The sequence below is a fragment of the Podarcis cretensis genome (genome assembly GCF_951804945.1).
Source record: "Podarcis cretensis genome assembly, chromosome: 12".
In the NCBI taxonomy this organism is placed as follows: Eukaryota; Metazoa; Chordata; class Lepidosauria; order Squamata; family Lacertidae; genus Podarcis; species Podarcis cretensis.
Window position 1 is genome coordinate 23,309,941 of NC_137181.1, and position 27,287 is coordinate 23,337,227.

Genomic DNA, 27,287 nt, shown 5'->3' on the forward strand with positions numbered 1-27,287 from the left:
GTGGATGCAATCAACCCACACTTATCTTCGCAGAATTAGCAATACCAATACAGTATCAGTTCAGTTTCAAAATATAGCAGCGTTTGCCGTGATTGAACTGGAACCAAATTGCGCAAACTTGGTTTGATTTATCGGCAGTTCAGAACTTTGGGTTCAACATTGGCCTTTGTGATAATTATTCCATCTTCTTAGACTTGGTTGAAGTCTTTTTTTACCTTTTTTTCCTCCTTTGAAAAACAGTCAGTTGAGGATTTTTTCAGAACTAATCCAAAGCAGGAAAAAGACTTGTTATAACACAGCTGCTTTAATTCCTTTCACTGTTAGTGAGATGGAATTCTGACAGAAGCGACTAATACAGTCTATGGACTGTATGTGAGTTAATTCATGTGCATGAATCTAGATCTAACCTTCCTCTCTAAGATATTTTATTGTGAAACAATAAGGGAACAGGGATGTGTGTGTCTATGTGTTTTCCCTGGAAGCCCGATCTGATTCATGAGAGGGATCCTATTCTCTCAAACTGTATTTTATATCATCATTGGAAACACGCGTTTTCCCCTTTTAGAATCTCTTTTTGGATTGGTTTGATCTGCCCAACTAAAAAATTATTCGACTACCTAAAACTGAATTTGTGCTTGTGACTACGTCTATCACGAAAAAAAGAATTAGTCTGAAAGAGACAGTACTTCAAAGTATATATCTCACATTTACATTAGCAGCTGAAGGACTACAATCGCTCACAACCCAATCCAAACTACTTTTACCAGGAAGGAAGGAAGGAAGGAAGGAAGGAAGGAAGGAAGGAAGTCCCTTTGCTTTCTATTGATCTTTGGCGCTATCTCCCAGGAAAGCGCGTGTACAGGACCACAAACTTTATAGGTTGCAAGTTCCATTTAGTTAAGCTGAATGTTAAACACTTTAAGTGTTAAATCCGGTGAACATGATCTCCGGATCTCTTTTTGGAGACATACAAAAGTTAATAATACCCTTAAACATTGACTATATAACGTCACAAGAAGTAGCAACGGGGTATATGCAAAAGTAATGATTTAATGACCGTAAGCAAGACAAAGCAATAGAATTTGTGCTTCTTTCGCAGACTGGAGACAATGAAATGTTTAGCTACAATTTCCCCGTACAAACATGAAAACAATAGTCATATAGGATAACCACCCTCACAAATGCGTAACTGGTGAGTGAAGAACACACACACGCACACACACACGCACACACACAACGTTTGACGAAAAGCAAAGCACAAACTGAAAAGTATTTGGGGGCTCTTCACAACGCTTAACTTTTAAAACAGTCCTTCTTTTCCCAAACGCAACGCCTTCAGAGGCCCGTCTTGAAGAAGGGATTCCCCGCAGCTTATTGGAAATATCAGAGTACCTGTTCATTTTTAACCAAATTAGTACTGTACCATATACATACATACAGATATATATATATTAAAACAAATTTAGACTAAAAGCCTTCATCCAGCAACTTGCTGATTTCTTAAGAAAGAACAACTTAATCAAATAGATTCCCGCATATCTTATGGCTTCTTGTGTGATTTCCTGTGCTTTTTTTATATTTTAAGGGTGGAAACACAAACCCATCACACCAAATAATAAAATTTAATGAAATAGTTAATGCGCCCTCGCGTTCCTGGCGTCGCCTCCTGCTCTCCTGAATCCTTTCCCACTGCACCGTTGGAACAATAAATCACATTCTGTAAAAAGTAAGAAATGAAACGAAATACTACTTGGAACCAAGACAAAGCCCGTAAAACCCTTTCGAGATGGCCAATTGCTTCCGGGTTAACCGCGGTTTGAGCTTGCTCCCTGCGACTCCGCAGCCTTCAGGCGTCACTAGGGGGGAAAGCTGGTGTCTGCTTCGTCAGCAAGGAGCTAAGCAGAGGCGTCACCAAGGGCCGAGCTAGCCAGGGAAACGCAACCACCGCGTCGAGAGTGCGAGAAACACAATATTCTCTTTATAATATTTATAAATATATCATACAATACTGCTTCCTGTTTTGTCAAATAAGAACGTGGCAATGTTGCACAAATGCAAAATGCCACCTGATTCTTATCCTCCAAAAAATGTGGTTCCCACCCCCCTCGTTTGTTTTTCCTTCTTTAAACAAGCCAGTAAAATAAACGGCAATACCCGCCTTCAGGCATACAGGTTGTAAAAAGTGAAATAGTATATTTTTTTTCTTGTTCTGTCGTTTTTCTTTTCTCAACCCCTCCTTCCCCCAGTTCTTAAATCCTTTCTGTGCTGCAGTAGGCAAGTTATGGGTGAAACACATTTTTTAAAAAAGAGAAAATCAAAGAAAATAAAACTGGCTAATAAAGCAGGAAATTGTTGTTCACAGTGACATGGCTACATTGATGCATAGTTCTTCTATGCGTTTTTTTCTCCAATCCGGTTTTGTTGAAGAATATTAAGATATGGGGCGGCGGGGAAATCCACTTGCTTTCTGCAGTTTTACAAAACAGTGAAATAACGATTAACAACGGAGATCTTAAACGTAGAAGTTAGTCTGGGTTAGCAAAAAACTAGATCCCATTACTGATATGCATCCATTTTCCAGAGAATCCCGTCCAAACCACGAAGGATGTGGCAAAAACCAAAAAGCATTCCTTTTCCTCTATAGTTTATCCGGGTTTATAGCGTTGCTAGTCCTTTAGAAACACCTCCTTCTCCTCTTTCTAAATCCACGGTCCAGAGGAGAGGCTCAAAGCTCAAATCCCCCTGTTTTCACAACAGCCGAGGTTCGTTTTAATATCCAAAAGTTCCCATATCTAAGGTTCGTGTGGGAGGTTTCGCTGATCGTCCCTCTCACTTCTTAAAGCAATTCGGAGGACAGTCACACGAGGGGATAGCATCTATAAAGCTGAGTGGCACGGAGAGAAGGAGACGGGACAGGACAGGACGGAGCAGGTCTAAAAGAGACAACGGTGGAGATTTTGGAGTCCCAGAGGCGCTCGGCGCGTCAGCCCGAAGACGTGGCAGAAGACCCGTTGACGGAGGCTTTCCGGGCTCTGTTGCTGAAGGAGTGGTGGTGGTTGCTGCCGCCGCTGGTTCCGTTCATAGTACTAGAGATGTGCGGGAACTGGGGGTGCGGGGACTGCACCGGGGTGCCGGGGCTGAGCAAGCAGGAGGAGGTGGAGGGCGGGCCGCCTCCCGCGGGGCTGCTCGCCTTCTCGCTCCCAGAGTCACTTTCCAGTTCCCCGCTGTGGTTCAGCCCATCCTGCTGGTGGCAGCCGATCTTCATCCTCTTGCAAGTTGGTCGCACCCGGTACTTCAAAGGGAGGGGGCCGTTCTGCAATAAAAATAAAATAAAATAAGAGGAGGGCGTCCTCAGACGAGGCGCTGCTTCCCCATCGGTCCGCCCCCTCGCTCAAGGCAGGGGCTTCCAAGCCTTCCCCCCTGCCCTATTTACCCTTCTCCAAGTGTAAATATAGGCAATATCCATGAGCGTGTAGTAGTCCTTCAAGGGCTCCTCTTCATACATGACGTCGATCTAGGGGGAGAGATGCAATGGAGCTTCGTTTTACATGGGTAGGGAGGAAGCGACGGCATCAACGTGCACGCCAAAGAAATATCCACCTGGCTCCAAATTTAAACGACACTGTAAGAGTTAAGCCCCTTGACCCAAATAAACCAAAGATTTAAATCCAGGTACTTAGACTTACATTTGTTGGGATGGAGGAATTTATCTTTCCTTCGTCCTAGGCTTTAGTAGGATTGCTGATCGGCCCTTAAGGAGCCAATACTTCAAGTCTTTTATTTAAGAGTTTTGGTGGTTGCTGGTTTTTTTTTTTTATATATATATAACACAGACGCAAAAGCCATTAGGCAAAGGCTTATTGAGCAACCTTAGCATGAAAAAGACTGTCTAAAATGCTGCGCAGGCTCTGATCTTTCAAGGACAAAGCAACCTATGATCTGACAGCACAGAGCAAAACACTGGGGGATACTTATCTGATTCTCCAGTTTCTGAAAATAGAGGACTACATTAACAGCTTGTTTTATGTATATAAACCAAAGCAAACCACTAGCTTACATGGTACACTGTGTTGCTTAGTAAAGTTTGTGGCAATACATTTTTAAGTAAAAAGCATTCATTTAAATTAAATGCCAGGAGCCCAGATTTTACTGGAACTTCTACCACTATCACCCCTTTAATAAACAAAAAATGTACCTGAAAAGTATTGGGTATGTCCATTTTGCTCCTGAGAAACTTTCTCAGATGCATTACAGTCATAGCTGCAGGGCAGCGCAAATATCTTTTGTCATTCACCTGGTAAGGGTGTTTGATTAGGGAGAAAAAATAATGCATATAATTAAGAATTCAGTGTAAATGTAGTAGAGATACATAAGCATAGCTGGAAACTAGAAGCTAACTGCTAAATCAAAATAACAAAAATGCAGAACAGTTAATTAAGGAGAGTCAAAATGTAGTAACATACATTTTCCAGGGTTTATTTACAATATATGACAAGTTTCCTCCTCAAAAAAAAAAAAAAAAAAAAAGGGTAAAGAAAACTAGAAGGAAACAAAAGTTTTTGGACCATCAATCAGTTCCCTTTTAATTTTAGTTGCCAAGAAGAAACAATAAATGTCTGTACAATAGCTGCCTGCAGTGTTAATTTCTTTAGGGGGATAAAAATAACTATTAATCTAGCTGGGGCAAACAAATAATCTAAACTACTTTCTAAAAAAGGGGGTCTGTTAAATTCCAAAGAAAGTAAAAGTTATTTACCTCCTCTTTGGGTTTCTCTTTCTCTTTATTTCCTTTCCGTTCCAGTCTGGGAAGAAGAGTGATACAATTATAACAAAGAAGAGCTATCTAAGAATGTGCAGATAAAAGTAAATTATTGTGTTCACAACTTGCCTATTTTGGTCGAAGAACTCTATGGATAAGCTTATTATCTCATCATCTGTTATAATCCTTTTGTCTTCATCTGCAACTTCGCCCCTGTCTTCATTAGAGCCATTGGCAGCTGCACAGAAATTTCCACAGTGATTTACATCTTTAAATTCGAATGAGAACAAACCTCACCAAGAGGGGAATCTCTCTCACAGCTAAGATTATTTCTGCAAATACTGAGATAACTCTCTGTAGCATGTATTAAAAACCTTTAAATTAATTATGCCGTATTTTGTCACTGAAATGTTAGGGGAAGAATAGATGGGGAAATGTTTTAACAACCTAAGCTTTTGAGTAAGAGGAGAGTTTTATGTCTACAAAAGAAAGATATTGAAGCTTTTACCATCAGCAGACGGATGAGCAGCGTAAAAGTCTCTTCTTCTTTTCATTTCATCTGAGTGAGAACACACATTTGTCATTTAGTACGCTCTGGCTTTCATACAAGATAGTGCTTGCAGTGGTCACTTAATCTAAGAAGGGCTTACTTACTTTTGAAAAGGCCTGGCACTAACTTGTAGACAATGTCTTGGAGAGTTTTATCAGATCTGAAATATAAAATCCCAGGAAGCTCAAATTTAGAAGGGTGCCAGTATTAAAATCCAAACTGCACCTCACTTTCCAAAGCAAAGAAAGAGTATTTTCTAACAGATTCAAATGGTCAGCCCAAATTCCCGCAACATTTAAAAATGGTTTAGACAGGAGTCTTTTACACCAGATACTTATCTGCCTAGGTGGGGAACAATTCTGTCTACGGAAACCTACTTGCCACAGTGTTACTGTCTAAAATGCATGCAGCTAATCAAGAGATGCCATCCCTAAACAGCAAAGGGTGATGCAGCTAAGTAAGGAGGACTTCTGAAATGAATCTAACTTTTGCCTTTCTCCACCAGCACAATATATGAGGGGGATGGGTTAGCTGGAACTGACAATAATTTGCAGTTTGGTCAGGCAAGGCAAGAATAAAGTAAGTATCCACAAACATATAAGAAGCTGGGGTTTGGGTTTGGAGGGAATTCAAGGAGACAGGACTTAAATGCCACCTCCACCTTCACACATGAACTTCAGTTTGCAGACTGACACCTCCAGCCAGATCCCAACATGTGATGAAGAGGTGGCAATCCAAAGAAGCGGGCAAGCGTCGCTACCCTCTGAACTTATCACCTGAAACTAAACGCAGCAGTTCAGTTGTCTCTCGCCTACCTTATATTTAAAAGGGGTCTGGTTTTGTGAACTTGGACATCGCAAATAGGGCAATACTTGCTGGTCTCCAAGTAGCGCACGATGCACGTCTTGCAAACTATAAGAAAAGAGAGAGAGAGAGAGAAAAGAAGAGGCAAGATTTTGATCAGCGGTCAAGGCGAGGTTTCCAGCTATTAAAAGAAGTAACGAGACTTTTCTAAACCCGGAGCCACCAAGCAAAGGTAACCATTATTTGGACAGGGGGCCAAATCTCGAAGGAGCTGCAAAGAGAGAGCCGGAGGGAGTCCCTTAAAGATATATAGGGCATGTTTACAAGACTATGGAGCTACTGGCAACCGCACGTAAATGGGAGCGGACCTTTATTGCGAGGGATCAGAGGCTGGCGGGGGTGGGCGGTCACTGGCCCAGAGCCTTTTTCTGCGTCCCTGGAGGGCTAAGGGCACGTGTGAAGCCGGACGGTACTTACAGGAGTGCAGACACTCGATGATGGTGGTCGCATCGATGAAGTACCCTCCGCAGAGCACGCACATGAGGTGGGGGTTTAGCTCGGTGATTTTGATGCGGGTGGTGCGATGCATTTTTGCAGCTCTGAAAGGCACACAGGAGGGCCGTTTAAGTGCGGGAGGGAAGCGTCTCCGAGGCGCGCGCAAGCTCCACTCCCCCTTCGGACCCCTCCTGGCTTGCAAGGCAGCCCCGGCCTCCCGCTCGCCCCTCCTCCAGGACCAGAAGAAACCTCGGAAATGTAACTCGGAAGGCGGCGGCGGCGGCGGGAAGCTGGCAGGCAGGAACTGTAATGCAAAGCGGGAGGCCGGGCGCAGGGAAGGGGCTGCGCCGCGCGGGGGCTGCTGCTCTGCCCAGTGCCCACCTGCCCGCCTGGCCTGCGGGGCTTCTCGGGGCCCTTCTCCCGCGGCGAGCAGGGCACCCCGGTGGCGCTTGCCGGAGCTGAGGATCGCGATCGGGGGAGAGGCGAGGAGGACGAGGAGGAGGCGCCGGATCCCGGTGCAGCTGCGGACGCTGCCCTGGGCATTTCCGGCGAGGGGGGAGGAGGGGAGGGGGCGGAGGAGGAGGAGGAGGAGGAGGAGGAAGAAAGAAGAAGGGGGGAGAGGGAGGGAGCGGCTCCTTGCACCTTGGCACCAGGGCGGCTGGGCATCGGCGAGGCTGGGCAAGGCGAAGCAGGAGGGGATCGGGCCGCGGCGGCACTGGGCTTCTTCTCCTGCGTCGCCTGGCTCCGCTTGCCTCGCTGCCGCCAGCCCAACAGGCTCGGGACGGCGGCGCCTTCGGAACCGCGCTCTGGAGGGGGTTGCTATAGCAACTTACACTTACACTTGGCATCCTGCCACAGCCCGGAGCGCAGCACCAGGAGGAGGGGGAGGGGAGGGGGGAGAGAAAGAGGGAATCGAGGGGGGTGGCGGAGAAAGCAAAGAGGGAGAGAGAAAGTGCGCCCAGGAAGGTGGCCCGGGAGAGTCCTGCGAGGATCTAGGTGTGCCGCACCCGGGAGGGGAGGGGGGTGGGCAGAAGAGGACACGGGTGTGCGCATGGGGGGCGGGGTGCAGCCTCAGGAAAGGCGCAGGGGGCGTGGCGGGGGCCGGGAAAGGGGTCCTTTCCTCTCCTTCCCCTCCGCCGCCAAGGGGCCGGGCAGGAGGCCAAGAGCGGCGCTGGAGGGGGAGGCCTCGGGGGCGGCCTGAGCCAGCGCCGGGGTGTGCGCCAGGCCGAGCAGAGAGGCTCCTCCCGGCCCTTTCGGCAGCTCCTCGCAGGGGCCTCCATCCACGTCGACTCAGTCCGGGCAAGGAAGCGGCAGCAGCTCAGCCTCCGGTTTCCTGCCCTCTCCAACGAGCCGTGTCTGCGCCGGGACGGGGCTCCAAGTTGGACCGTCGCTGGCGACAGCCCAGTCGCGCATCTGAATCCGCACCTAGTCCCAGACCAGCACAGCGGCCCGAGTGTCATTTCCAGAGGTTGCTGAACCAGAGCAATTTACGGTGCCACCGGCTCCAGAGACAGCCGGGCAGGAGGGAAAGGCGCCTGCCGCCCCGGAGCCCAGCCTAAGGTCCCTGATCTCAGCAGATGCCCTCGCAACCAAGGCGAAAACCTTCCCTGCAAAGAGCCCGCAATGCCAGCCGAACTTGGCCAAGGAAAGAGCAAAAGCCCTCGCGTTGCTCGGAGGAAGGAGGAGATGGAACTGGCAGCAGCAGCAGAGACAACCTGAGCAAGCAAGCAGCTCCTTCTCTGGGGAGAGGGAAGCAAACGCTGTACCAGGGGGAAATGTTTCTCTTACACACACACAACACAAATTCCCCAAAGGGAAGAAGGCCCGGGGGAGAGGGGCTAGCCTTGGCCTTAAACTCGAGGGTGGCAGCGAGGCTGGGCGCTCCCATGCATTGTGTGCGGATTTTCCAAGATCTCTCCAACAAAGGAGCAGCCTGGAGTTTTTGGATCTCGCCAGTCTCGGCTCTTGGCTTCTTGCCCGCGATTTCCCTCCATGCCCTCAGCCAGGAGGAAGACTCCTTCTTGAGGTGACCTAAACCAGTCTCTCCTGCCCTCCTTTTATTCGTGAAAGAAATCCTAAATATCTCAGAACTGGCGCAAGTAGGTGGCTGTTTTAATCCGCCGCCTTACAATTCTTCTCCAGCGCTGAGACCCACCGAAGCAACCTATTTTTTTGGAAGAGACGAACATGTTTTATTTCACAAAAGACTCCCTAACTGAAAGAAAACTCCCAACAGCCGTGAAGCTTTCCTGGTCGAAGCTCTTTCCCTTAACCGCATATTATTTATGACCCAAGTTAGCCTTCTTCCCCAGGGCATGGTCGAAGCTATCTCTGAAATCCGGGGTCTGAAAACCAGCAAACTGAACCGAAGAACAACAGTGAAAGACGCCAGCCAGCACACACGTGTGCACACGCACCCCCCCTTTCTGTTCACACACAGTTTGCACTGCACGCGTAAACATAAAGAGCATTTCACTCCCAAACGCGCCAACTCCTCCTCCAGGAGGGGAGCTTCAACTTCTCATTCCCCGCCCCCTCCTTATGTTAAGATCGGCGTGCATACAGTCAAGAAACGCTGACCTTTAACACGAGCGAATATATTTTATTCCAGGCGCTCTCTCGTTCTCCAGGCAAGTCTTCAACCGTGCAAACAAGGGGAGAGCGAAGCTTGCTATGACAGCCAGCTTGGAGGCCATGCGCGGGTTACTTCAAAATACAGGGGCAAGCCCTAGTTATGAAGGCTCACGGTACCCCGTGAATGAGCACAAAACATCTGCGCCGGCAGCTGAAAAGGGAGCGGAGTCGACCCAAAGACAGGGTAAGCCTCGATGAAGCAGAGCTGCACCCTTTGCACCAACAGCCACACAGGCAGATAGCCCTTCCTTCACCTGCCATGTATTTGAGACCTTAGAATTCTTGCAACAGACCTAAATCCTGATGGCGATCAATCAATCGATTGAAAACCGATTCTGGAAGGCATATATGCCCACATGTGTTGCCAATAAGATCCGTGCTCTCTCTTCCCAATATCTGGCTGAAATCCATCTTTAAGTGCGGGAGGGAAGCGGCTTCCAGGGAAGAAATTAATGTGCTCAGTGGCAGAAATCCTTCTCCTTTAGAGCCAAGCTCCTAAAAGTAGCAAATGGGATTCTCCAGCTGGTCTCCTGCTACCACAAAATCTGGTTCCTTCCCAGCCAGCGCGGTGTCCAAACTTATTAAAGGTTAAGAGGCTACACACAGAATCCGCCAACTTCCAGCAAAAGTCTTCCCTTACACATACGGACGCATCCCATTCTCCTCCCGCCCCATATTATATTTTCAGAGTGTGTTCCTCCTCCTTGGAGGGTCATTTCCAAACAAACTCTCCCCCAATACTTAGCTGCGTCTTGTGCTCCTGAGATCTGGAGGCAAGAAAAATGTTAGAGGTTCGTTCAACGAACGCCATGGAGGTGTTCTGACCACATGTCTGTCTCTCCCAGGTTTGGGGGCAAAGGGGGATTTTACCCGTAGGATTTGATGGCCCCGACTTATTTCCTGAACTCTTTTTGCCGGGACTCTCCTGTCAAGCTAGGTTAGGCCAAGCTGGGTTAGGTGGACGTGTGCTGGGTTTCTCGCGCCAGGAGCAAAAGCATCACACCTCGCATACTAGCAAGTCGTTGCTACTAAACTTGCCTTGACCCAGCTTGGAAGGACTGCGGGACAAGGGGCTAGAAAACCAGTTAGAGAATAAGAAAGCCGCGCTGGAAGATCCTGCAAAGTCCCAGCACCTCAGCTTCCCCAAATCTCTTCCGTCTGCACAGGGCAAACTCGCATTAACGCAGAAACCCCTGTGCCCCCGAAGTTAATTTCCCAGCTTTGCCCTCCCGTCCCCAAAGCGCAGAAACTTTAACATTTTACGCACACACGAGAAAAAGCGCCCAGCTGCAAGCTGAGCGAGAACCGCCATCTTACGAGCCATCCAGTCCCACACCGGGGTCCGCCAAACTTAAGTTAATAAAATTCCTGGGAGAGCCCTCCTGAGCGCGAGCAGCCCCCCAGCGGGATCGCCCCCTCGGGGGGGACCCATCCCTATAAGATGGGGGCTCTGCGGGGCTCCTGAAACCCCCTGCGAGGCGCTTCTCGGCCAGGCAGCCGCCGTCCCCGGACCCAGGCAGCGCCAGGTTTCCTGCACCGCCCGCGTTCAATCGAAATCTGCATTTAAACAAAGGAGCCCCAGAGAGATCGGCGAGCAGGGGCTGAAAATAGAAATATCCTCCTGCGGGGCCATGTGCCCAGGAAGGGGCTAGCGGCCAGCCGAGGGAGGAAAGGAACCGAAATCCGCCGGAGGGGGGGCGTCGCCCCAGCCAGTGCACGGGCCGCCGCCGCCGCCGCCGCCGCCGCGCCTCCCGGGCTCCGTGCGCGGAGGGCGAAGGCGCGCGGGCGCGGAGGCAGCGCGGGGATGGAGCAGCCTGTCAGCGCTTTCCCCACCCCGAGAGCCCGGGGACACCTAGCAAGGCTGGCGCCCCTTCGCAGCCCCCCGAAACCGCCTCCCAGACCCCGCCGCCCCCCGGCCCCCGGCGGGCAGCCGCGCCCGGGGATACGTACCCGCGAGAAGGAGCCGGCGGGCGACGATCCTAACCGCCCCGAAAGACAATGAAAGTTAAAAGTCGCTCAGCAGAAAATGAATGTGAGCCAAGCGGCCATCTTGAAATGAACTGCAGACGCTGTCAATTGCAATGAGCGCAGGGCTGCCGCCGCCGCCGCCGCCGCCGCCGCCGCGCTCAGCTCAGCTCATGCTCGCTCCCCCGCAGCCGGGCTCCTCTCCGCCACCGAGCCCCCTCCCTCGCCCTCGGATCCCCGCGCCGCCCCAGGAGTTGGCTCGGCCTCCCCCCCCCCCCCGCAGCCCTCGCTCTCCCTCGCCTCCTCTCTGCCTCTCCCCACCTCCTTCTGAATGCGCAGCTCCAGTGCTGGGATCTCAAAATCTTTCTAATCCGGATGGTTTGCCTCTCCTCCTCCGCCAGCCCATTGTCTCTTGCGCTCTTTCTTTTCCTCCTCGGCTTCCCCCCACCCCTTCACCCACTCGCCTCGCAATCTCTTTCCCCCTCTGCTGTGCTTTTTCTTTCTTTTTTTCGGCCCCTCGGAGAGGGAGGCTCTTTCTCCCTCCCTCCTTCCCACTCCTCCTCCTCCTCCTTTTTTTCCCCCCTTTACGAGGAAAAAAAATAATTGTGATTATTTCACAGTTGTGGAGGGAGCCAGGGGAGAGGAGGGAGAGTGGCGGGCGAGGAGGGGGCTGCTGGCTGCTGGCTGCTGCTGCTGCTGCTGGTGGTGGAAAATGCAACGCTGAAAGGCACACAGTGGAAACTGACACCGTCCCCAAAATGGCTCAGAGTTCGCCCGCCCCGCCAGGATCACGTGGGGCTCCTCATTCCTTAAGGGTGGCCTGGGAATTAGTGTCGGTGTAGTCGGAGCCCGTCAGCCTCCCTGTGACCCAATCCAGCGGCTCGGCCGCCTCCCCCTCCCCGCGCGCCACCCTCCCCTCCCCTCCCCCTCCCCGCACTCCGCCTGGTCCTCCGCCTCCCTCCGCTCCACACACACTTCGCCGAGTCCTCCTTTTCTCCACCGCGCTCACGCTGCTGCTGCTGCTGCGGCTGCTGCTGAGCCGCCGCTGCCGCCTGTTCCACCTCCCCCCTTCTCTCTCTCACACACAAATGTATTATTCAATTTCTTCCCCCCGAACACACCCACTCCACGCTGGTAGAGTCGCTTTGCCCGTTCCTTCTCGTTTCCCCACATTTTGTACACCCTGTCTCTTCACACGCGCAATCTCTCGCTCTTTTCTTCTGGCTTAACTGCAACACACACGAACCTCTTTTTCTCTGCTTCCCCTCCCCCCGCTATCGCCTCTTTCTTTTCTATATTTGCTCCTTCTCTGACCGACATCTATCTACTCTTTAAATATAGATTTGTGTGTGTGTGTGTCTCCCACTCCGCCCCCCGCCCCAGGGCACAATAAACTGAAGCTTGCCGCCTTTTGCCTTAGTCCATTCCCCTCATCTCAACCTGTCTACTCCGCTCTTTGCGCCTGCTGCCACCTCTCCCTCCTCGCGCGACGGTGGCCCCAACTCCGTAGCCCACCATTTTAATATCTGGAGGTGGCGCCCAAAGCAAGGTCCCCTTGTCCTCGAAGCGTCTCGCCTGGTGGCTTCCCTCCCGCGCGCACGCCGTCGTTGCCCCACAGCCTTCTTTGGGTGCCCGCGCCCAAAATTGCCCCCTGCCGCTCCCAAGCTGCTGTGGGCAAGACCTTTGGCGACGCGGCGACAGGAGACTTGCGCAGCAAAGGCGTTTCAGGTATCGTGGGTGTCGGAAGTGCAACGTGCGGCCAAGGCGAACTAACCCGCAGCGGCGTCTCTGCGCTTCCACCTCCGCCCCTCGTTTCCTTATATTTTCCCGCCTTGGCATCCGATCCACGCGTCGTCTGTAGACGAGCTGCTTCTCTTCGGTGCGTCCCAACACTCTTCCCGCCCTGCACATCCCCACGCGACCCCCGTTTCCTCCGCCTGGTATTTCCTATCCAGCGCCCCCAGTCTTTGCCTCCTTTCGCCTTCCACTTTTACCATTCTCGTCTCACGATTTATATACACCGCAGAAATGTTTGAAAACTGACCCCCTCCCCCCTTCTCCACGCCTCTCTCTCTCTCTCTCTCCCTTTCCTTCTAAGGACCCGATCCCGATTACCTTCCTTTATTTCGGTTCCCTCTCACGCGGCTTTGACTTCGCCATCCCCGCGCCTCTTTTTGCCCACCCAAAGTGCCCTCGCTGACTATCGCAGACTCCTCAACCCTCGTCCGGGGCTTTTCTCCCTCCCCAACCCCAATTGAGATTCCTCAGATACACGAGGTTTCCCTCGCGCCCCTTCACCTCTTATTTTCTTTAAGAGCGCTCCTGACCCGCGAAACCGCCCATTTCCCCTTGATTGGCGAACTGTCTTCCTGGCCTTGAACACGCCGTCTCGTTTCCCGCCTTTCTTCGTCGTATCAATTCCCTTCGCCACACCAGCTCTGCCACCTCACGTTTCGTCACGGGCGATAAATATGATCGCATTGAGGCAACAAATGTCTTCCGCGAACACCCCCCCCCTTCCCTACCACAATTTTGCCTCCCTTCCCCCACCCTGTCGCTGCCTCGCAGGCATTCCTCGTCGCACTTTCCCCGCTTCCCTCGCTGTCTCGCGCGCAGCTCGCACGATTTCCTTCCACAGATCCCAGCGGCAGAATCCCCCCTAATGGCGCGCCCCGAGCGCAGGCAGCCCGGCGCTGCGGGTGGGTGGGTGCGTGGGGGAGTGGCGGGAGGAGAAGAGGCTCCCCAGGGAACCAACTCGAAAAGAGGCACCCCTCGCCTCAGCCGCGGCTTCGGGCGAAGGAACATTGGCGCTATTCGCAACAGTGAACGTCGCTTGAGAACAAAACGCAGCGCAAGGCGCTCCTTGCCCCGAAGGTAGTTGGTCGGTCGGTCGGTCGCGGCGCGTGTGGATCCTTCCACTCCACAGGCGATCCTTTAAGGCTGGACGCTGTTGGACGCCGTCCCTTTCTCGGCAAATGTTCAGAAGAAACGCAGCCATCGAAACGGAGCTGGGAAGAGAACGCCCGCCCGCCCCTTCCCAAAGAGAGAAGGACGGGGGTCGTGCGGAGACTGGCACACCCGGGAGACGTCGGAGGGGACACTCCTAACCCGGCTTCGTGGCTTGCGCTGCTTGCCACGCCGGGGAAAGAGCCACGCTCTGGTCTCCCTCGGCCATTGATTGGGAACACAAACGTCCAACACACGCACACACACACCCACACACACACGGGGTAGACAAACCTGGGGCAGCGCCCTCCTCGCCACCATTTGACCCGTTCGTGTGTGTTATTTCTGATGCCATGTTGCCAACCTTGTCTCCCTCTCTACAGGACGCAGGGAAATGGAAGGTTAGAGAGCAGATCGGATTCTCCTCCACGCCGTGATTATAATGGGAAGCGAATAGTAACCCGCGTAGAGGCATTCATTTATTCATTTTTTAAATAAATGAATTATAATCAAAAATGGCTCTCAGATTCCACCAGGGATGGAGAGACTGACCCTGGCGTAACCGCAGCACCGAGGAACTTGACCCACCCGCGGATTCTCTTCCCAGTGCCAAACCCCGAGCTTGGAAGTTTAGGATCGGGGTGTAAAACAGGCTGGGAAAAAGGGGCGCCGGCTTCACTCAGTCGCGGATCGGGTGCCTCCCACTGCAAGCTCGTTTCCTCCCCACCCCGCGCTAATAATAATAATAGGAATAATAATAATATCTCAACGATAAATGGTGAGAACCAAAAGGGATGGGAGGATGCTTGTTTGGTTTACCAATCTCTCTTCTCTCCAAGCCGGCTGAAGGCAGATAAAAGGACCCGCTTCCGCGTGCGACCCTCCCCCGAATAAGAAATATGGAAGAGTCTAAGCCAGGAGGTGATGGCAGCGTCTTCGGCACTTCGCTTCTCTGCCTTTCATCCGTTCCTTTGCCACCATGAACGCGGACATGGTTCTACTTATGGGGAGGGATCTCTTCAGGTGGACTCACCACGTCTAGCTCCAGAAGATTTCGGGGGTGGGGGAGAGAATTCACCATGGGATACTTAACCCATTAGGGAGCACAAGTGTCACTTTTATAGCAGCAAAATTTGGACTAAATTGGTGGGTTTCTCTCCCTCCCTGCCGCTTCCCAACGTACCTTTCATGACGTGCGAAATGGGTGTTTTGCATTTTGAGATTTCCAGTGCAGGGTGGGCGCTTCATTATCCTAAACTGAACACTCCAGGTTCTTATGGGCTTGGTACAGAAAACGCTGGTCTATTTCTTTGTCACTCCCCAACAAAGAGTAGCAAACGAGTGTTTTCCCTCTCAGGTGGGCAGTTTCCTCTTGCCCTTTCCACGATGGTATAAAGAGCCCAAGGAAGATGAAAGGAAAAACGGGAATTCGGATCATGGATCTCGCTGTAAACCAGAGCTGTCTCGCTCCCCATTTCCCAGCCGGGGGTGTATAATTACCAACTGGGAAAGCAGCTTCTGCCCACGTTGAAAGATGGGGGCGAGGGTGGAGTTGTTTTTTTGTTTGTTTTAAGTTGTGGAGACAATGCTGGTCACATTCCATCTATAGCCATTCAACTGCATTGAAGTGAAAAGAAACCCACTGGTGCAATTAAGGGCACTCCAGCTATTGTCTATCTACATAAACTACTGAAGATTTAAGCAAGTAAATCCGGGTCAAAACAGATGAAGGCATGACAGTTTCGTTTCGCGTGTGAATCGCCAATTTATTTATTTATTTTTCAAAAAGCTGCAACGTGACTTCACCAAAATGAGACTCAAGACGACTGACTACTTAATTACAACACAATGAAGGCCTCCTTAGGTTCAGAGCCTCACAGCCCTTCAAAGTGATCTTTGCTGGTGAGAAGGTTACTCTTGGGATGTTGACTCCATAGCGGGGACCCTCAGAAGAACCCAACCATCCCTCCAGTCCCCCAATCAACACACATTATTATTGATAGATGTGGCACACAAAATAGATCAACTCTCTATTGCTTTTGCTCTCTGTTTTTATTAGAGGTTAGAAATGGGAAATAAAGCCTTGTTTTTAAAGACAGGACAAGACTGAGCAGGGAGCAGATATTTAACAAGGTGACAGGGAAAAAAGAAGAAAACAATTATCTGGTTATCTAACAAATAAACATTTTCCCATTAGACATGATACTAAAAATGCTACAGTCTTGACTGTACAAACATACAAAACATGAAACATTGGCTAGAAAGTAGGCATTCCATTTCAGTACAGCCAATGCTTTATCAAAATCCCATCAAATGAAGTAAGAACAAGGAGTAATCATATTAATGTTCAAAGATGAAACTGTTAGGAAACAATTTCTTTTTCTTCTTGGATCCAATAGTCTGCCAAGGTCTGCAGTTACAGCTGAGTTGTTCTCTCTAGGCTTTTAGCTGCATCTTTTAGTTTCCCAACTAAATCCTAAAACATGAAGTAAGAACTTTAGAAAAGAAGTAATTCGTTGTACATAGTGGGGTTACTTGAACATGTTAGTTCTGTGAATGTTGTCTTCAAAGGTGATCAAGTTTACATCTGGAAAACTTGGTGTCTAACACTTTTAGAAGAATGCCTACAAATCAGCTATTTTATATCTTTAAGAAACATTCAGCCTTTCTGTCATATTTTAGTTAAGGGTAGATACTGAACATTCTTAACAGAAATGTTGTGCTAATAACATAATTTTTTAAATGAAAGTGCTTGGATTAATATAGAGCAGAATATAAATGACCATAATAAATTAAATAAAAAGTATCAAAAGACAGAGACAACTTTGCTATCTTTCTTGCTGTTTAATATAACAATTAAATTAATTCATCAACTTTTCAAGTTGCATTCCTAAATATATTTACTTATTTGCAATGGATTAAAATTTCAATTTAATATGGAATGTAAAACTAATTTTTATCTTAAAATAATTCCCAGGATTAAACTGTAACCCTTTTCTTTTGCTCAACTTCTCAATCTTTACCTAATTTTACACTTTTTAATGCTTGGGTTAGGTTTTGTTTAGTACGGTACTTGCTGTAGTCAATGTGAACTTCTTTGTATAAAGAGCTCTGTTTACCATCCTTGAACAATTTACACAAACCCAATTTAGCCAAAGTCAATGCAAGTTGCACTCTTTATATTAATGCACAGTATATAGTTGCAGAAAGTGAATTTCCTCTCAGGTATTACATTTGAAACAGTTCCCTCCAACCCCCTTAAAATGTGATTCCAAGATCATAGCTACTATGTGGGTTAATCTGAAATCTCAATTTGTTGAGGTACATAATCAAACAATTATAAAGTAACAAGTTTAATAAACGCACTTTTTGCAAGCTTTAGTTTGGGTGGATTCCTGATAGAAAATTTCATTCTGACACCTGAAATGGTCACACCCGCACAAACATATGAAGAAATACCTGTAATTGCTCCATAGAACAACTAAAATTAATGTCCGGTTGAGATCTTGAGTCACTGTTCTAAAGGAACAAAAATCCCAAATGTTAGAAGTTTGACATCTGGCAAAACCTGAAGTAATATTTAATTCAGTGATGGTGAGGAAAAGCATAAGAATGGGTGCAGTACCTCAACATTTAAGGTCATCAGATAAGCAGGGCGATAATTTTTATGAAGTTGATTAGTCTAAAGTAATAAGGGAAGAGGAAAAAAAATGTATCAGAATTTAGCAGATAAAGAAACCAGAATAAAACAGTACCCTTATTAAATTACCTTGATCTGATATTCCAAACGCCAACAAACATCAGTTATATGCAGCGGACATCTGCCTATACTGAAGAACACAACCATCATTTTCTTATTAGGTTATATTATGCTAAATGAAAAAGCTGTTGCACACATTTCAGGCATAAAAAGGTGACTGTTCCATAGATCAATAGTATATTTCAAAAGTGGGTTAAAGGTGCAAATTATCTCAACTTGATAACTTGTGCCTATGTTTTCACCACTGTATCCATTTCAGCAGCCTCTTATATTAACTTTAAAGGTGCATTTGAAAATAGCAAAACTCTAGCCATATAGTTCTGATGTATTCAATGGGGCTTACTCCCTAGTAAGTTTGTTTCAGTTTGTAACCTTAAAGTAATAAAACAACTTCCTTTGACATACCTTCCCAATAGGATTTCCAAGGTATCTTTATTTTTCTGCAAAGAAGAGAAAAAAGTTTGCCATCTTCTACAGAACAAATAAAATATGAATATGGGAATAAAAAAATAATAAAATAGGCTTGAAAACCTGGTATTCGGTGCAAAATTGTTCAATTCTTTCTTTGTCAAACTTACAGTCTTCTAAATAAGTACTAAAAGGGAAACCAAAAGGATGTGTTAGCCTAAATGCCAGTACAACTCAAGCAGGAAGATTTACAGCAATGGCTGGTGTTAAAAAACAAACTAAAACACCTCAAACCCTGTGAAGGGCTTTAAAATGGGAGTACCTTATGGCAGATTTGTCAGCTTTTTGCTTTCCAGCTTCTACTATACAAGTTGCAGCTGCTGCATGACAATATTTTAATACTGCTGGATCAATATGTTCCAAGTCTGGATGATCTAAAAATAAATGAAATTTCAAAGATGGTATAACGTCAGGGGAATGTTCCTTCAAACAGAGAGAGACTAAAAACTTTCCATGCAGCCACACTTAGCATAGCCCAGTTTTAACAGTTGGGAAAGTATAATAATAATTTCATATTGGCAATACTTAAAGCACAGCTATAAAGATATTGACTCATTCATAAGGTTTCCCTCATTCATAAGGAGCCACTACAAATGAAGAGGCAATCTCAGCTCTCCTTTAAAATGCCTTTTCCCAAGACCCAAACCTGGCCTAAGTTGTTTCCAGCATAAGTTTCTCTGGAATTATCCCATCAGGCTCAGAATTTGGCACGTTATCCAGAAGAAACAAACGGATTTAGTGCATTTTCTAAACACAGTGTCCTGGTTTTCCTCCTTCCCCGCGTTTTTTGTTTTTGTTTCAATATGCAATCCATTACTGGAATTTCTTGGCAAGCATCGAGTTATAAAACAAATGTAAATGGCAGAATTTATTTCTACAAATAAAAAATCGCCATGCTTTTGGATGTTGCATTCATACAATGAGGGGGAGCACCTGACCCCCTATAAAATGCCCGTGGAAGAGATGGAGAAAACATTTCATAGGGTTGAGTTCTAAATCAAGGTCAGTTTAAAACAAAACAAAACATACACACAACCAAACCAGATGCCTTTCTAACTATCCTCCTCCGAATACCGCGCGTCCTTTCAGAAGTACCGTAACTACAAACCCTTCTGGCCACAACATTTCTAACTTTTCCTTTTCCTCCTCCTTCTCCTCCTCCTCCTCGCCGAGCCCCGTCTGAGTAAACAGAGCTGCTATTCGGCAATTGCAGTTCAAGCTAGTTCCTACCGGAGGCCGCGCGTTTTGAAGGCGAGCGACTACATGGCAGCGAGCAAAGCGTCTCAAACAAACGCCCTCCTTCATCGGCTAAGCGAAAGCGGACGGTCCAACGTCAACAACCAGATCCCCCTTGGCCAGCAGGCAACGGCCGGTCACCGATCCAGGGTTTCCCGCACAGAAACAGGCCGAGAAAATAATAATAATAATCCTCATAATGATCATCATAATAATGGAATGCAGTTTCAGAGCTGCGTTAAGGAACAATGACATGAAAAGAAAGCACTGTTCATGCGCAGCCCAGAGAGCCTTGATCGTGAGGTTGGAGCACGGAGCCTTCCTAAAATAAATCAACCCGTTTAGAAGCCTGACCTTTGCAAATAACAACAACAACAACAATAATAATAATAATGACGCCGCTAATCCTAGGGACTGCAGTAAATAACTCGCCGGGGGAGGGGGGGGAAAGGGAAGTGAAAATAAACCGACACCCACGCGACGGAGGAGGGGAGCCGACGTCCAGCACAAAGCTGCCTCGGCAAAGAGGCTTTTAGGCCAGGAGCGAGCGAGAGGAGCGTTGCTGATTTTCTGCAAGGAAATGACAGCCGCCGGGAAATGGAGGAGAGCAGCAACAATAACAGACAGAAACAAAGAGCGAGCCTGGCTGCAGGACGTGGGCGGCTGCCTTTCTCGGCGAGGCAGAAAGCACTTCCTGAGTTTCAGGGGAAGCGGCCGAGGCTGGTGCCGGAGCTGCGGGCAGCAAGCAGCCCTGACAATGCGCCGAGGCTGCGGGGAGAGAAGCAGAGGCAAGCGCGGGGGGAAGAGCCGCCTCCCCCGGCCGCCCGGCCTGCTTCTCTCTCCCTCTCCGGTTCCCCAGGCGGCGGCAGCAGCAGCAGCAGCCGCCCTGCAGCTTCCCTCCCGGCGCCTGAGCTCCAGCTCCTCCCGGAGCAGCACTTACCTAGCGCGGCCTGGTCGGCCTGGCCGCCCAGCAAGGCACCGAAGGCGGCCTGCAGCAGAGCCTCGTAGGCTCTGGGGGAGAAGCAGCCGCGCTCGGCCAGGAGCTGCAGCCCGCCCTGCACAGACTCCGACAGCTCCATTGTGAGCCGCGCGGTGACCTTCGACACGCCGCCCACGTGATCCCCGCGCTCAGCTGATCCCGCGGCGAGAGGGGAGCTGGAGCTGCTACGGCGGCGGCGGCTGTGGATTTCAGCCCCGAGCCTGCGAGGAAGGAGGCGCTGCCGCCGCCGCCGCCGCCGCCTTCACCGTTGTTGCTCTGGTGGCTGCGAGTTCAACGTCCACTTCCTCTTTCTTTCTTTCTTTCTTTCTTTCTTTCTTTCTTTCTTTCTCTCTCTCTCTCTCTCTCTCTCTCTCTCTCTCTCTTTCTTTTTCTTTCTTTCTCTCTTTCTTTTTCTTTCTCTCTTTCTTTTTCTTTCTTTCTTTCTTTCTTTTCTCTCGCTCGCTCGCTCTCTCTCCAGGCATTCCTTGAGTATAAACTCCCTTTCTTGTACTTGACCCACAACCCCCTTCCTTTCATTTTATTTTCTGCTCGTTTTGCATTTCATACACAGTAAAGGAAAGGGCCAGCCACCACCGCCGCCGCCTCCTTTGATTTTTCTGGCTGGGGGTGTTGGGGTACCTCGGTTATATTTTGCTAACGCACATCGAACCGTTTTCAGGTTTTATTTCATGGCTAATGAAACTGGCCCCACATGGTAGTTATTTGTAAAGGTGGCTTTGGACGTAAACCTCTCTCTCTTTCTCTCTTTCTCTCTCTCCTTTCCGTATGCTTTGTAGACATGGGATGCAGGGCAAGACATGGGATGCTGTTTTCCTTAAGCTATAGGCAAATGGGTTTTGGATATTCAGAACCACAAAAACTTCTTAAGGAATTGCATAGAAGCTGCAAAGGCAATAATGACAACTTTATTGTTTATTATATACTGTAATCTTCATTTCCCCCTGCATTCTAGCTTTAAAACAACACAGGGTTGTTGCTTTTTTAAAAATAGTATTCTTTATTCATCTGTAGCTGTGCTGATACATTTATATAATTTGCAAAAGCATTTTAGTGGTAACTGTTAAAAATGTTGCTCTTAATATTTTTATGATATAAAATGCCATTTTTTGTGTTTTATAAGACACTGACTGCAGTTTCATTAGTTTCTGCAGAGTAGATTCTTAAAATTAAAGGTCGGCATTTTTATAGATGGCCTACTGCCTAAAGTAGGAAGGGGAAAGGGGAAGTTTCATAAGATTTTATTATTTATTTATTATATAATTTATGAGTCACCTAACCAAGATATTCTCTAGGCAACAGCAGAATAAACAAAGAGAATTTGGTTAAAAAAAAAAAAACCCTCAGCACTAGTTCAACAATAAGATCCAGCCATAAAGTCCAACTCAGCATAAGAAAGTGACAAATTCTGGAAACATTTAAGTTGACAGTCCCTTCTCCCCCATTTTATTGTTCTTGACGCTATGGGGAAATTGCTAAGAAAACATAATATTAATATTATTAAAAATAGATGGGTTAAAGAAGAAGTCATGACCTAACTTCACAATGAAAACATTTGCTCTCTTTTTTCTTGTTGGAGTTTGACTCATTGGGTGATGGATTGTATTAACAGCCTGAACACCAGCCAAATTGATTCTGCGATGTTACAATTGGATTTTGTGAGCGATTTATGATTTCTACATTTATTACAAGTCACTTGGCTACTTCTGGACATGTCACTTTCCTTGTTACAGATAACTGAACTCATTCACTAGCAGCCTACTGAGGAATATTGGGGTAAAAGCCTTTTGGAAGATCTATCTTTAAAATCAAATTGGAGTTGCATAGCACATATTTATCATCTCCTATGCATAGGTGAATATGACTTTTTTGTTGTTCTATATTCACGTCAGTAACATGTAAAAACAAATGGCACCAGCATATTAATATTACTCGTGCACAAAAGACTGCAGCTCTGTGCCTTTGGGAGTAAGTGCCATTGAATATACTGGAACTTCTAAGTAAACATACATAGGGCTGGGTTTTTGGATGGAAATGACATTTCCCCTGACTTCATGAGAAGCCTCCAATTTGGGTGAAGTGACAATGGATTTTATCTTTACATACTAGGATGCAACAAGATGTAAATCCCCCCCCTTTTTTTAAAAATATAGTGTTACATGCACTGAAATTGTTGTGTTTAGAATGTCATGCACACTGATGGTGCTGTAACAACATATATATCATTTGTATAATTTCAGGGGGGCATGTAAGCTATTCAGGCCAATGAATAGTTTTGCATAAAAATTGAATGGCAGTAATACTCAAAACATAAATAAGATTGGCACCAATTTTATTTTCAGTTTGGTGCCATGTTAAAACCCGGTTATTTGGCCATGCTTTTAGTAATTGTTAATTTCACTGCTTAATTTGTAATGAACACTGCTTGTGTTTTAAGATTATTTATTGTTTTTCTACAACTGATCAGTAGTTAGATTTGTTGTTTTAATGACTGATGTACATCACCTGAGTGCTTGGATAGAGGGTGAGTTCTTAATTATTCAATTATTGTTAATTATTCAAAGCGGGCTTTCATTAGGCACTCTCTTCTCAGTTATGATTATTTTTTTTAATGATGAAGGAAATGGAAAGGTACATCAAAAATCATTAGGCAACTGATTAACGGCCTGAAAAAGGACCTGAAAGTTAACTGGAGAAAACTATTCACAATTGTGTTTCAGAACGCAAAGAACCATAGGCTTTTTTTGTTCCTAAACAGAGGAAGGAGCAAAAGCAGGATTCCAGGGTCTAAAGCTGCAGAATTGCAAAGATTGATTGACTCTCTTTTAATCAATTATTCACAATTAAAAAATTAATCATATCTAACCTGTATGTATTACCAAAATGTCATCATAGTTGTTTTTTCAGATGGTGAAATAAGCATAACTTACAATTGAATACACAAAGCTAGTGCTACTACTCTTTGCTGCAAGGGCAGAGCATCTTTTTCATTTCCTATTGTTTCCCACAACTACCAAAATAGCCTGTAACACTCCTCCATACAAATGTGTGCTCTTAACTCTCAGCAACACTGATTTATCAGTTAACACATGCTGTCCTTTTAATAGCAAATCATGCACATTCATAAAGTGAAATGAGGGGGAGAGAGGCCTCATATTTATTCATATGGGCTGGGATCCAAAGAACCCCTTAGTCTTCACACCAAAGTCTTCTGTAATTTCTAAAAGTTTATTCTTTGCGCAGATGCTTGCCACAAGCACCCTAAGATGAAATTTCCATGTCACATCAGGAGGTGGGGTTGGAGGAAAAAAACAGTAGCTCCAACACCCTCTTGGGCTTGTGGAGCTTTGGTTCCTGGGTTTTTGGATCCTGGCTGTCGTTTGTTAACATCATGCATCAGAATGTCTGCACTGTGGCCGGAACCTTCTGCTGTAGAAGTCTGCCACAAATGGTACTTCTTCCAAAGTAGCCTCCCAGTCTATCATTTTCTCTCTCTTGTGATCTCTTTTAAAAAGGCACACCCAAATAGGACAAGGTACAGCAGCCCTAGCCTTGCAAAGGTATTCAGAAAGGCTCACCTTTATTACTGTAGTAAGCTACACCCCCTGTAGTAAGCTACACCCCTGCTTTATTGGAACTTTAATTTGTTGGAAGAGGGAAAATGACAATATATGGATTGCTAGAGAGACTACATACACAGACAAAGGTAGAAATTAGGACTATTTTACCTGTTACATATTTTATCTCATATATGTTTTATCTCATATTTCTGTAACCCTTGGCACATCTTCCCCAGTAATAATCAAACCTGCCTCATACATATTCACTTCCTTTTTAATCTAAAAAGTGATGATTTTAAATCAACATCTGGTAAATAAATAGTAGCTGCCATTTTGCTTGTCAAGTGATATTCTGCTACTATTTTTTTCACTTGCTACCTTTTGTTGGCAGGTTAGGGTCTTCTGTCAACAGATTCTAGCTGGGAAGCTGTTAATAGTAATTATTTCCACCAAAACCTTAAAGCTGTAATTAACTAGGCAGCAGTGCTTTCCTGATTAAGAGAAAGAAGTGCCAGTAGTCATATATTGATAAAAGTGCCGTGGTTGCCAGCACAAAATGGCTGCCACGAGCAGCAAATAAAGCGGTGACAATATTCCATACTGGTGAATACTGCCATCCAAAAAAGCCCTACTGGGGAGTAAGCCCTATTTAACTCAATGGGACTTTGTTCTGAGTAAGCATGCACAGGACTGTACTGTAAAAGAATGCTTTATAAGCCTCAGAGTGATCAGCTAATGGAGTTGTATAATATACTGGAAACTACATTTATTATTATTTCTCCTCTTCAAAACACAAGGTATTATCAACTGCGGGTACAGCATCATCAGTTCATGATGGAAGTCAGGGAGAGGTTTAGTTGGTTGAGAATTGTAACAATTAATAGTGCTCTTTTTAGTTAATTAAACCATGGCAATATTACTGTCGCCTCTGAAAACACCACATTCATTAAATACCTGTTTATCTGGGCCTTTGGTCAAATGGTTCTCTTTCCTCCTGCAGCATTGCTGTTCTGTGGTGCTTTCAAATTCTGTTCTGTGATGTTATCTTATGATTTTAAAATAAATTGTACTTATTTTAATTGTACCATTTTTGTAACCTACCCTGGGATCATTTGATGAAGGGCAGGTTATATGTGCAAATAAAAATAATAAATAAAGATACCGGAAGTTTGAAATAAAGGTGCTATGAATGTTCAGCAGAGGTGCAGCTCACCTTAGCAATTGTTAATGAGATTAGTGCCTACTGAAAAGTTATATTTTCATTTCTTTAAAGAAACCTGAGCACTCCTTCCCTAACACTTTTCTAGACAAGGCCAAACAAATTATCTTGCTCTGCAGGGACTGTCTGTTTTCCCCTCCTTTGTCCTGAGCAGAGACAATCCAGCCAGTTAAGCATTTTAAGTAACAAAATATTTTATTGTTCCCAGTCACCCATGAAGGATCTGTTGCTTTCAAACCTCACCATTTATTATTATTTTTTGAACCGATGGGGCCACCAAAAAATATAATTCAAGTTACTCTGTGTCTCTTAATTTCCCATTATGCCATTGCTAATGGTCACTGACTGGATGTACCAAAGGGAGTGTTTGTAATTAAGATCCAGCCTCCTCACCATAGCATCAACAAGAAAACATGCTTCTCAGCTGCAGGATCTGTCCCTTAATACCCCGTGCATAAAATGCAGCATGTACAAACACACACACACAGAGAATGTGTTTTGCTAATAATGAATTCAAGAAGCAAAATCTGCCATGCGTCTTGACACAGTATTTTTGTTTTGATACCTTGCCATCAAAGTGAAAGTCTGAAGGGTAATGACCTCTGATGCCCTCAACCCACACATCACAGTCAGTTTTATTTTTTACTCTGCCAGAAGAAAGTAGCAGAAGAACAGAGAAGGACATCAGAAAGGAAAATAAAAATATCTCTAGCTTAGTCTCCCTTCTAACAAGTACTGTATTTCTTTTGTGTTTGCATGAAGGAAAACAGTGTATTTAAAGAATTGGGGGGAGGACATAGGAAAAAAACGGTGGTAGAAATGTTATGTTTACGAAGCAAAGCCCAGGGTGGACAAAACTGATGTATAAATTACCTCATATTATCCTGTGTAAAGTAAATTTTAAATCTTACCAGGCCCAACATTTCAGTTTAGCATCCTTTATTTTTAACTGAAAGATCAAAGTCAGTTCCTACCATATAGAGAAGTCTAAAAAACCCATATTTGTTTTTGAGTAGGTTTTCTGAAAAGGGCATATTGAGGGACAAAAGCTCACAAAGGAAATACTGTACAATTCGAATATAAATTACTTGATTAGTTGGACTAATTGCCACAACCTAACAAAAAGCCTTAGCTTAATAACTAAATGCATAGGACATGTTGCATTAAATCCAAATGCCCCCCCCCCATTTGATTGCAACAAAGCTCAGGAATTAGAAAAAAAAACTATTAAAAAAGGTATTTACTTAAACAACAAAACAAAACCTGGAACAGAATTAAGGGAGAGGAAAAAGAGAGGATTTTGCATTTTCTGCAAAACTCTTAGTGATGTCAAAAGCAGTTTAATTTGACTGATGGAACGTTGTATAGCCTCTCCTCTTTGGTAGGAATTCCCTTTCTCTCTTTCTCTCTCTCTTTTACTTGTAAAAAGGAAAGCATGAAAAATAGACCTTGTTGTGTGCTGCTGTCCTAGTGACTTCAAGCATAGCTAAACAAAACAAAAACCCCAAACGCCACAGCCTATGAACAAATAAAATGGCCCAGAAAATGTTCTGCATTTACTCTTTCCTTTACAACTTGTACATATAGTTTAAGAAACTAAATACATCCATGGATAAAATTATTATTTGCCGCTCTTTTTAGATGGGGTGAGGGGGGGGTGAGGGTTGGCACTAAGAAATGTGTATCAAGTATAGAATGCAGCGTTCATTAAAATAAATAAATCTGCCACTATACGTAATGGGGATTTCCTACAATATAACTATTTTGCAATTAAGTGGAATACCAATGAAGAAAATGCATGCAAGATACATTGCTTTTTTAACTTTTGAGTTTGTTTTTTAAACAGGTTTCACTTTGATGGCTTCATATTTTATTTCTCTTTATCAATTAAGTT

General features: G+C 46.2%; 1 protein-coding gene and 1 long non-coding RNA gene across 2 annotated transcripts; one reads left to right on the forward strand and one right to left on the reverse strand.

The window, feature by feature from the left end:
- Positions 1 to 1,030: 1,030 nt before the first annotated feature.
- LOC307199718 (polycomb complex protein BMI-1) lies at positions 1,031 to 20,804 on the reverse strand. The gene is made up of 19 exons (XM_079947696.1): positions 20,558 to 20,804; positions 18,644 to 18,755; positions 18,445 to 18,508; positions 18,319 to 18,353; positions 17,923 to 17,983; positions 17,779 to 17,835; positions 17,613 to 17,672; positions 16,574 to 16,629; positions 14,448 to 14,530; positions 11,672 to 11,927; positions 6,591 to 6,712; positions 6,125 to 6,221; positions 5,414 to 5,469; positions 5,268 to 5,318; positions 4,889 to 4,997; positions 4,757 to 4,802; positions 4,196 to 4,294; positions 3,434 to 3,514; positions 1,031 to 3,313 (listed from the first exon to the last, which is right to left on the reverse strand). Exons 1-19 carry the CDS (start codon positions 20,694 to 20,696, stop codon positions 2,984 to 2,986), a joined length of 1,914 nt encoding a protein of 637 aa, XP_079803822.1. The 5' UTR covers positions 20,697 to 20,804; the 3' UTR covers positions 1,031 to 2,983.
- Positions 20,805 to 21,536: 732 nt separating this feature from the next.
- Positions 21,537 to 23,474, forward strand: LOC307199732. Its single transcript, XR_013832146.1, has 2 exons — positions 21,537 to 22,468; positions 23,335 to 23,474. It is a non-coding gene; the product is annotated as an uncharacterized lncRNA (long non-coding RNA).
- The last annotated feature ends 3,813 nt before the right edge of the window (positions 23,475 to 27,287 follow it).

Coding starts and splice junctions, on each gene's coding strand:
- LOC307199718 (XM_079947696.1), bottom strand. CDS start 20,696: ATGGAGCTGTCGGAGTCTGTGCAGGGCGGGCTGCAGCTCCTGGCCGAG. Junction 17,673..17,778: donor TGATGACCTTAAATGTTGAG/GTACTGCACCCA, acceptor TTGTTCCTTTAG/AACAGTGACTCAAGATCTCA. Junction 11,928..14,447: donor CGAGGAGGGCGCTGCCCCAG/GTTTGTCTACCC, acceptor TGTGCCTTTCAG/CGTTGCATTTTCCACCACCA.